Genomic DNA, 11,497 nt, shown 5'->3' with positions numbered 1-11,497 from the left:
AAGGTTTCACAATGATAAACAAAAAAGACCTTAAAACATACTTTGCTCCAAATGGCTCCAGCGCAATAGATCTTTTATTCTACAGAGGTGAAAGATTTATGATAAAGAAATAGGAAGGTCTATGGTCCTCAGGATCAACGCTAATCAGAAAACATATACCCATCTGCACGGAAATTGAACACAAAGTGTCACGGAAAACACTAATCCTCGATGATAAGGGCATCACACTTATAAGAAATATTGATGGAACGAAACTGCAAGACCACCCGAATATACAAAAAGCAAGAGCACTTGTAGCTCGAGGACACCTAAGTGAAGCAGTAGAAATCGCTACATATCTGATACATGAAGCCGCTTTGCCTGCGAAAGAAAGGAGAGCACAAAAATGGTTTGACAGACAGTGCTACATAGCACGAAATGACACCTTACGCGCATTATACTCAGCCAGAAAAATGGAGACCGCTGATTACTTGGAAGCATATGCCATCAAAAGAAGAAATTACAGAAAACTTCTAAAGGAAAAGCGAGCTGAATACCTGGAAGCAGAAGCCAAGAAGCTTGTAGTCGAAGCAGAAACAGACCCATTTCGAGCCCTCAAGAAAAGGCAAGAGTGTAGAGCGAGGGAAATACCAATGGAAACATGGGAAAAACACTTCTCAGCGCTTCTAAACCGGGACAGCAGAGCAAAAGATGACACCGCAAACCACTCTATCGATCCAGAACACGAAATTAGACTAACCACGGGGAAAGTACAAATGATAATCAGCAAAGGAAAAAAGGGGAAGACTGCAGGACCGGACAACATATATACAGAACACTTAAAAAGTACTCAAGACCACTTACTACAGCTTTGTCTAAATTTAGGCAAAATACCGGAAGTTTGGAGAACGGCCACGCTGAAGATTTTGTACAAAGGGAAAGGAGAAACTGACAACCCCGACTCATATAGAGGTATAGCTCTAGAAAGCAATCTATACAAAGCATTTGCAACTATTGTAGCGAACCGCCTGAACAACGAAATAGACCCATTCATTCCAGAATGCCAACTAGGCTTTCGCAAAGGAAAAAGCACGTTACAAGCCGCAGCATGCCTGAAAGAAAAAATTGAAGAGGCACTGAGGCACCCAATAGGGAAATACTACGTCGTCTTTGTTGGCTATAAGAAGACTTTTGATCTTATCGACAGAGATATCCTAATAGAAAAATTAAAACAAATGATTGGTGACAACACGCTCGTGAGAATCGTTGAGACCATACTAGACTACAACCTAATCCAAATTGAAGATGGAGCATCCTCATCCGGGAAAGTAATTCAAACAAATGGGGTACCCCAAGGAGACCCCCTAAGTCCGCTACTATTCAACGTAGCAACGGCAGATATCACACAAATAATGACGGACTCCCCTGAGACTACTCTAATAATGTACGCTGATGACATGGCTCTGGGATCGAGCTCAAAGGCAGAACTACAGTCGACAGTGATGAAGTTAGAAGCTTGGCCTTCAGATAACAAATTTGAAATTAACCAGGAAAAGACAGTACAGATGGTGTTCAGAAAAGGTGGCAAGGCGGCCAAGGACGACGCTATATTATTAAATAATAAACCACTAGAAATAGTCAAGAAATTCAAATATGAGGGCATCACGTTCCAAACGAGCATGACATCCTTCAATAACCACGTCATAGACAGAACGACAGCAGCAATCAGAGCCATCCACAATATCAAGAATATATCTATGCTATCCCTTAACACAGCGATGACTTTATTCAAGACCGCAATAACCCGAATTGTGTCATACGGAATCGAAATAATATGGTACAACCTGACAATCGGTGACTTGGAGAGGATAGAAAGGGTCAAAGCAAGGTTCCTGAAGAAGGCCCTAGGAGTAGGTAAACTGGCACCCTCCAGACTTGTTTATGTACTGGCACGGGAAACCTACTTCATTGAGGATCTACGACCAACGAGCGAGAATAACATAGAGGGTCTGTAAGCCTGTCATCAGCGCTCCCTGCTTGAAGCAAGTTGGTAAGGGGCAGCCATGTTAACGGTTGTCAAAACAAAGCGAATTGGCGCGAGAGCATATGTTGAGGTGACAGGGAGATCGTGCATGCCAATTTAATTCCCTAAGTTTTAAGAAGTGAAAACATAGATTCTCGCTTTCAAGAATGCCAGTCGTAAGCTCAGCGTATGGTTTTTCTAATCGGTGTAATAAAACCAAGGATATATCGTACTTTAAGTAAGTTTTACTGAATTATAGCCGAGATTCCTTTTTGTAATTTCTGTTTGTAATTAAATCCATTTTATTGTTTACTTAGCGAAAGTACGGATAGCCACGGTTATTATTTGTGGAATTTTGTTTCAGATTTCGTTTAAAGAACAAGGAATTAACGGAACAATGCGTTGTGAGGGCGAAAAGGGATAAATGGTACCCCCACTCAATTCAGTTGCTTATGCTCTGTACATTTCCAGCCCTATTTAATTTTCATTCACATTTACAAATAAAGGAAATGGAGCGCCCACAACCAAGAAAACGTAACCACCAAAAAAACACTTATTTCGTTCAAACGTACACTAAGTATGGTAAATGCAGTATTTTACTGCTATTTTTGAAATGTATACAGCCTTTATTGTAGATGTCTGTTGCCTTGGTTTTTAAAACTATGCCACACTTCATAATGGACAACTTTCAAGCTTACCTTTCAGCTAGTAATCCCAGTATGATATGGTAATGGGAGAAACATGATATCCCCCCTATATTATAATAAATAATTACACTAAACGATTATTGTGGTGAAGTATTCATGGGCCGCCTCTGTGGTGTACTGTTTAGCGTGAGCAGCTGCCACCCCTGGAAGCCCGGGTTCGATTCCCGGCTCCGTCACGAAATTTGAAAAGGGGCACGAGGGCTGGAACGGGATTCTATCAGCCTGGGGAGGTCAACTGAGTAGAAGTGGGTTCGACTCCCACCTCAGCCATCCTCGAAGTGATTTTCCGTGGTTTCCACTTCTCATCCAGGCAAATGCCGGGATGGTACCTAACTTAAGGCCACGGCCGCTTCCTTCTCCCCCACACAAGGCCCCTGTTCAGCATAGCAGGTGCAGCCCTCCCTCACTTTTGTATCCCCCGACCCAATGTCTCACGCTCCAGAACACTGTCCTTGAGGTGGTAGAGGTGGGATCCGTCGCTGAGTCCGTGGGAAAAACCAACCCGGGAGGGTAAACAGATTAATAAAGGAACACAGTACTCATGAGGATGAAATAATTTTAAAAATATGAACTGAATGAGGTTGTAACCTATTGTAGGTCCCTATGATTTTAAGGCTTCCTGTCATAAATATTTATGTCCATCGTTTTTATTCTAATTTACGCTTAACCACAACAGCCAAGCAGGGTAACGCTCTTGTTCCGATTTCGAGGCCTATTCGTATGTCACTGTGCGATGATTTCGAACTACCCTACAATCAACTGATCGTGATGTTGGCCTCGTGCCGCAATATGATGAAGTGGCGGTATTCGCTTTAATGCTTCAAGCTATCGGCAACAGTCTTTAATTCTCCCCCAGTGATTCCAAAATGCGTATTTTCTACACTTTTCGTCATTTAAAGGCCATGCCCCCTTGCTTGTGTGACAAGAGGAAACATGGCGGACTTTCGTTCTATTAGCTTCACCCAGGCAGCGCTTCCGCCTCTCTATGTTATTCTAGCTCGTTGTCTACGACTCAATCTACCACTGCCATCTACCGGCCCATTCCAAGAGCTTCAGAAAAAGCTTCTTAAGGAACGCGCGGAAATAGACCCCGAATTCTACGGAAACGACGCCATGATCGATCGAAACTGGACCAAGCAATTTCAAGAGCAAAGACATGTCATAACGAGATATGCAATACATGGCTTCCACTATAAAATATGCGCAAAGACAAAATTCCACAACCCAACAGATAACTGTGTTTGTACACTGTGCAAGGAAAAGTGCGACCGTTACCATCTGCTAAAGTGCAAAAGCAGAATAAAGGCTCTAACAGAATACAGCAAAATGTAAATTGGCACAACAAACTTAAAACTCTTTCGAGTGTTCCTTATAAATATAATAAATAATATATGTGCTAATTATGCTGTAAGGGAGTGAATGGAAACAGATTTGACCATAGATCGATCTATAACAGGTCGGCTATTGTACAGCATTTGTAAATTTTTTCTTTTTTAAATAGTAATATAAAGGACCTAATAGGTTTAATTAATTGGTAGTATCGTTCTTATCTGTATGTGCTTTAAATTATTTTAATTATCTCCTGTCCATTATTCCCGTTTCTGGCACTGTTTTACATTAATGCATTGGAATAGTGTAGTGACGTAAGATGGCGGCGCCCGCACGTTTCTGGCTTCAGAATCTTGATGTTCTTTGCCAGTCTAGATCTATATATCTGTGGCATGGATATAGTAGAGGGCGATGGCTGTGTGAACGCTTATCTTTGGATCGAGGTTCGGTTGTTTATTCTGGATCCTTTGCTTTGAATACTTTTGACAGAACGTAATGTTGTTGTTACCAGCCACGGGCTGTGTGTAGGCGTGTTTGTATAATGCTTGTGGGCTAGTGATGTTTTAAATGTTTGACATTTGTGAATGTGAAGTAGTTTAGTTATGTCTGGGGCTATATTAGAAAATCTTAGTGGTAGAAAGCTTACGATTCTGATCGGCGTGTTGTTGGTATGTCAAGTAATCTGTTTTCTAATCGGTGGACTTGTTGCTCCTACCCCATCAAATGCCGAAAGAATTTTGGCAACAAAATGTTTGGACTCTGGGAATAATACTCAAAAGTGGTTTTATTCCAGAGGGAAAGGAAGTTGTGAACACATCAGACTGGAGATAGATGGGAGTCCTGAACAACATTTACAGGCGAACAATATTGTTTTTGTATTTCAAATTCCTTTGCCTCGTGATAGTTTTCCTCATGATTATTCTCGTTGGCAGCAAAACCTAATAGGTGTGATAGAACCTGAAATTAAATATCAACCCGAAATGGAGATGGAGGAGCGCATCATTCTCACTCTGGATGCGAAGTTGGGCTACCGAAACAAAGGAGATCCTGATGACGCATGGAAATTGTATGCTATGTCTTCAAATGAAAAGAGAATATTAGATTGCACTATTCCAGTGAAGAAGACTGGTTATAATTACGATTGTTCTGTACTGCCCCTTTTTGAACTAGGATCCCTTCATCATGATTATTACCTACTGAATGTTCGGTTACCCGTAGACAGTGAAAAGAAGACTAATCAAGATCTCGGACATGTACGTGACTTGTGGTTGGTGACTATTAACCAGAATGGAGGCTTCACGAAAGTTTGGGTTTCCCTAAAAACTGTGTTTTTTCCTATAATTGTGGCAATAATGATTTGGTTTTGGCAGAGAGTTCATAAGTTATCACGTTGTCCTGCTCTTATAGAATACATGCTACTGATCCTTGGGGCTGCTCTAACCTTTCTTAATGCTCCATTGGAGTATTTGACACTTTCTTTGGATATGCCATTTATGATACTTCTTGGAGATATCCGTCAGGGAGTCTTCTATGCAGCTCTCCTTTCCTTCTGGCTGATATTTGTTGGAGAACATATGATGATTCAAGATACTGCAGAGCAAAGTACTTGGAAAACGTACTGGAAGCATTTGAGTGCAGTAGCCATAGGTTGCCTGTCATTGCTTGTGTTCGATATGTGTGAACGTGGTACTCAGCTCGTGAACCCATTTTATTCAATTTGGGTGACCGAACTAGGAACAAATTTGGCATTGACTTTCATTATACTTGCGGGTATTTCTGCTGGAGTGTATTTCTTGTTCTTGGCATATAGGATCTGGAAAGTATTTTGCACTATTAGTGCTAAGCAAGCTATACTTCCCAATATGAGCAGTGTTCGGCGTCTCCACTATCTGGGTGTTATATATCGTTTCAAGTTCCTCATGCTTGCCACTCTAGTCTGTGCTGCCATGACTGTTATTGGTTTCATTCTAGGGCAAGTTTCTGAGGGCCGCTGGAAATGGGATGATGATCTGGAAATAGAATTTAGTTCAGCATTTTTCACTGGAGTATATGGTATGTGGAATATTTATATATTCGCTCTCATAGTTCTTTATGCCCCATCTCACAAGCATTGGCCTTCAGAGGCTGATATTCGCAGCAGTGGAATTGAAGAAATCGAATTTAGTCGGTTGGCCACCGATCCCAGTGAAATTTCTTCCCTTACATCATTTGCCAGGAAAACTTGTGTGGATTGACGCTTTATCATAATATTTTCTGTGCTGCATGGATTTCCCATAACATTTTAATGTAATCTTTGGAATCCTGCAATTTTTTTACGAAGTGTGCAACAACAAACTTATTTCTATGTGAAGCCCCTTCATGGTAAATCATTTGATAAAGATCTGGATGCATCATAAATATTTCATTAATTCTATTATTTTGTGTTTATTTATGTGCAGCTATTTTAATTGAAATTTAATCACCAATCTACTTAATAGTGATCATTATCCATCTTGAAAAGTAAAGTAAATATTGTGTGTCATACAATTCTTGGTTACTCATTCTGTGTAGGCTAAATTAAGGTATGATAACTAGAAACTGAGAGACAGTAGGTGGGTTATGAGGTTTTAAAACCAGATGAAGTTTTCTGAAATACTCATTTTTTGTGTTCCCACAAGCTGTGTTCTGTACTTTTAATCATTAACATTTTTATTGCTAGTACTTTTTGATTTCCTGTTAAAAATAGCTATTTTTGAATCTTATATCGTGATATTGTTCTTTTATTATTGATGTAATTTTACACTTGAGTACTGAATCATTGCTTATCACATTTATTGGGCATTATATTTTATAAGTATTTGCATGTAACAATGCCATTCTTTAACTGTGTATTAAATGTGACATAATTACACTTATTACCTGTTAAATGTCCTCGGTTATATTTATGTGGTTGTGGTTATCAAAATTGAATGTCATCAGCAGGCCTAGTGTACATTACTAGACCTCGACAGCTACTTCTGATAGAAATGCTTCTTATATATTGCTATTCAGAATAAGTATTGTGTTCTTACAGTTGCAAGTTCATGTTTCGGGCAGTTTATCAAGTCACCTGAGACTTACTATGCTGTAGAGAGAGCATGTATGTATTTACTTAGTCTTGCATTTGTTCAGAGATTTCATGAGAGTATTAAGTTGGTTGGGTTTCAGAATGCCATAGTTATATTGAATATAATGTGAATAACTGTTATTACTTGGAGTATAAGAAAGACTTAAAGCTGAACATGTTTTAAGAATAATCCCTAAGTTTTTCAGTGTTCTGGAAAAGTAGAACTACTTTAAAGATGCATGGGTAATTTGGGCCTACAATTTTGTTAATTCTTTGTCAAGTTAATAAACACTATATGCAGGGTTATACTGTAGGTACTGTAGTTTCCCATTTTCATGTTTGAAGGGTCTGTTAATTACAGTACCTTTCTATATAAAATATTTTTTTTAGATATATGCAAATGTAAGAGATCCACCAATTCAGTACACTGTTAGCTATATATAAAAATCTGCTGACAGAGCCAGGTCTGCATACAGGGTGTTTTTACTCTGACAGCAAATACTAGTACATGTTTCAACCACTTAGTGGACATCTTCAGCTAATACCATTTACACCAAAGTATTAAAAAGAACAACGGAATTAAAATCTATGGGGATGTGTGATGTTTTACGACTTGATAGATGCATTTTCTATTCATATTTTAATTTGACCGGGCAAGTTGGCCGTGCGGTTAGGGCTGCACAGCTGTGAGCTTTGCATCCGGGACGTAGTGGGTTTGAACTCCACAGTCGGCAGCCCTGAATATGGTTTTCCATGGTTTCCCATTTTCACACCAGGCAAATGCTGGGGTTGTACCTTAATTGAGGCCTCTCGGCTGCTTCCTTCCCACTCCTAGCCCTTTCCTATCCCATTGTTGCCATAAAGACCTAACTGTGTCGGTGCGACGTAAAACAAACTGTAAAATAAATTTAATTTGATGTTTCGTTCTAGATTTTAATGAGTCTTGCATTAGTGAATAAATAGGGTATTGAATTGGTGGATCTTTTACATTTGTATTTGTACATGTTTTGTGATGTCAATGTGGAACCAACATGAGACTTTTAATGTGTAATTATTTGGTGCTATCCATAATGCTTTTGCCTGTTAGGTATATATAATAATCTGCTGAACGAGCCAGGTCTACATACAGAGTCTCTTTTATAAACCCGGACCGAACGCACAGTGTTTGTACTCTGGGCTATGGCAGCTGCAGTATGAGAGGTGCGCACATAGTTCTTGACCTTGCAAGCAGCCTGCATGTGTTCGACCTGGCAAGCATGAGTCACTACCAGTCTGAATTTCAGCTGTAAACATGGTGAGACAGTTATCATCGCAACACCATATCTTCGTATATAAAAGTTCTGGTTTCATCTTAATGGTCATGTGAACAATCATAACTATCGTTGTGCAGAAAATCCTAATGGTGTTTATGAAGTCCCTTATTATGATAGGAAGATTGGCATTTGTTGTGCTGTTAGTGCTGTTTTTTTTTGGGGGGGGGGGGGCTGTTTTTTTTTTTTTTTTTCGAGACTACTGTAAATGCAGAGAGGTACGAAGATGACCTTTTGACGCTGTTCTTCCATCGGTTAATGTAAGATGAAAAATCACGTGGGTGGTTTCAAGAAGATTCAGCCCCTGCTCATACAGCAGATGATTCCCTTACAATCTTTGAAGTGTTCGCAGACAGAGTGATCAGTGCTGGTCTGTTTCCCCCTCATCCTCCAGATCTACCATTGTGTGATTTTTATTTGTGGGGTAAACTGAAAGAAAAGTGTATCAGAACCAATCCTTGCACATTGGAGGAACTGAAAGAAAACATTAGGAATGAAATCAGAAACATTACAATGGCAGAACGCGTTTGCGTCATCCAAAAAGTGGTTACCAGATACAATGTCTGTATAACCCAGTAAGGACGACACTTCCAGCTTCTTTTATAAGGTAAGATTTCATACAAGATTGTATACACGCTTAAAACAGGGCAGCTGCGCGCAACATAAGTTCGGCTGAGGCAGCTGCCGTAGCGTTGCGTACAAACACCGTACGTTTCGCCTGAGTTTACTGTATAAGAGAGACCCTGTAAGTATACAATGTGACAGCAAGATAGTCTGCAATGTTACTGATACTTCTGCATGATGGTGGGCGTGATAACTAAGCGACAAAGGGCCTAGCTTCTCACCAAGGCAGTTCAAATACCGAATATTGCATATGAGATTTTAAAAATAAAACGTCTTGTCCCTGTGGTTCATATTCTGCAGTGAACTGTAATCCCATGGTTATGATCACAGAATCAAATATTATATAAAGCTCCAAGCTTGTTAGCTTCCTTCTTTAGTGCATGGGAATTTCACTGTTGGCAGCTGTTTGTAATGGGAAGGTTAGTTATGGTATCAGTCAGTTGGAAAGCTGTAATTGTACTGACATCAGTATTATGTATTTTTCTGTTGTTAGTAAGTTCACTGAATAACGAGAAGATCCCTGACATATGGTTTGTGGTTGTGCTGCTTGATGTGGTGATGAGTAAAGTCGGAAGGTGTATGTATTCAAACCTGTTTTCAATCTCATGAAGGAAGATTTATTGAAAATTGTTAGTGACATTTTTTGGTCAGAATATAATCTTAATATAATACATGTATTCAGCTGGAATCTCTGCATAAAGGATTAGATTTTGTATTGGCTTATAAAAGTGCATGCTAATACATTTAATCAATGCTGCTGCTCCCCCCCCCCCTCCCTCTCTCTCTCTCTCTCATACTAGTTTACCTACATTGCAACAGCTACATTTTTTTTTTTTTTTTTCAAAGGATAATGTGTAACCATACCACAGAAATTGACTTGCAGTTTGTGTGATAAAGATTTACAGGACAACATTTAAGACAATGTAGGCTTTGTTGAACCTTCGCACCTGGATGATGACCACTAATAGCCTATTACATATACATAAATAGCAGTGTGTCTGTTGCTCATAATTCTATTCTTGTTACCTGTCCTGTTTATATGAACCTTATTGATGCTTGCAAAGTATAAATGTGGGGTTAATATATTCTCATTATTCTACTTCAAATATTTATAAAAATTATGTTCGTAATGTTTGTATAGGTTTTTTTGTATTAACCAATTTTATTTTCTCTCTAAAGAGTTATGTCATCTTTGTAGCGATACAACACACGATGTAGTGAAAGTTTTAAGGGTATATTTTATTTTTTCATACAATCTATCTGCCATGGAATATTTTACTCATAAAAGAGGAAGAAATGAGTATTGGTATTAAAGAAAATACTTTTTGGAAGTTACTTATTGTTTTTAGGGTAAATGTTGGCAACTTCCACTTGGTCTGTTATTCTTATTTATCTATCTGTCAATCGTAATTCTGACCAGAGAAATATGGAACATCCGGTGAAAATTGGATGAGCCTCACAGTATGTATAAAATGCTTCCTTGACCAATGCTTAAAATGAGGCAATATTTACAGTGCCAGCTTGGTTTACTAAATAAATAAAAAATAAATAGTGTGTAATATATATGTAGCGCTATACATAATTTCTCACTGCTTATTCATTTTTTTCAACCATCCAGTTGACTGATTAGTTCCAATCATTCATTCATCTGCTGTCATTCTCTCATTCTCTAATGCACTGCCAGGTATATACAGCAGTTCTTTAAGTAATGTTTTTCTTTATGTACAGTTGATATTTTGCAAGAGGCAAGTTCTTGGCATACCGAGCTCGACAGCTGCAGTCGCGTAATTGCGGCCAGTATCCAGTATTATAGACTATCCACTTCATATCCGTATCGATAATGTAATCCAATTAATTAATGAAGAAAAAAAATTAATTGGCTGTATCCAGTATTCAGGAGATAGTGGTTCGACCCGCACTGTCGGCAGCCCTGAAGATGGTTTTCTGTGGTTTTCCATTTTCACACCAGGCAAATGCTGGGGCTGTACCTAATTAAGACCACGACTGCTTCCTTCCCACCCCTAGCTCCTTCCTGTCCCATCGTCACCATAAGACTTGTCTGTGTCGGTGCGACGTGAAGCAACTTGTAAAAAAAAAAGTTCTTATTTCCTGATAGTGAGTTTCATAGCTTTGCAGAGTGCTAATAACATTCCTTCAGGAAGGCAGAAGTATGGAGGAACCCTATCATATTTTGACTTCAGTGCATGAAAATACGTAAATTCTTGATTTGTTTCCATGGCTATAGACTGGAGTATCAGTCAGGTCTACTATTTCAGGTAGTGGTGTGCGATCAGTCAGTCAGAATAAAAATAACTTTATTGGTTTTATGTCACAGTAACTACGTTTGTCAGGAGTTCTTTTCCCTACTGGTAAATCTACCAGCACCAGGCTGACATATTTGAGCTCCTTCAAATACTACCGGCCTGAGCTGGGATGAAAC

General features: G+C 39.2%; 1 protein-coding gene across 1 annotated transcript; it reads left to right on the top strand.

The window, feature by feature from the left end:
- Positions 1 to 4,494: 4,494 nt before the first annotated feature.
- wls (Wnt ligand secretion mediator) lies at positions 4,495 to 10,609 on the top strand. The gene has a single exon (XM_067141395.2). It carries the CDS (start codon positions 4,641 to 4,643, stop codon positions 6,270 to 6,272), a length of 1,632 nt encoding a protein of 543 aa, XP_066997496.1. The 5' UTR covers positions 4,495 to 4,640; the 3' UTR covers positions 6,273 to 10,609.
- The last annotated feature ends 888 nt before the right edge of the window (positions 10,610 to 11,497 follow it).

This window comes from Anabrus simplex, chromosome 2 (genome assembly GCF_040414725.1).
Source record: "Anabrus simplex isolate iqAnaSimp1 chromosome 2, ASM4041472v1, whole genome shotgun sequence".
Classification (NCBI taxonomy): domain Eukaryota; kingdom Metazoa; phylum Arthropoda; class Insecta; order Orthoptera; family Tettigoniidae; genus Anabrus; species Anabrus simplex.
This window is presented reverse-complemented; position numbering and strand designations above follow the sequence as displayed.

Coding starts and splice junctions, on each gene's coding strand:
- wls (XM_067141395.2), top strand. CDS start 4,641: ATGTCTGGGGCTATATTAGAAAATCTTAGTGGTAGAAAGCTTACGATT.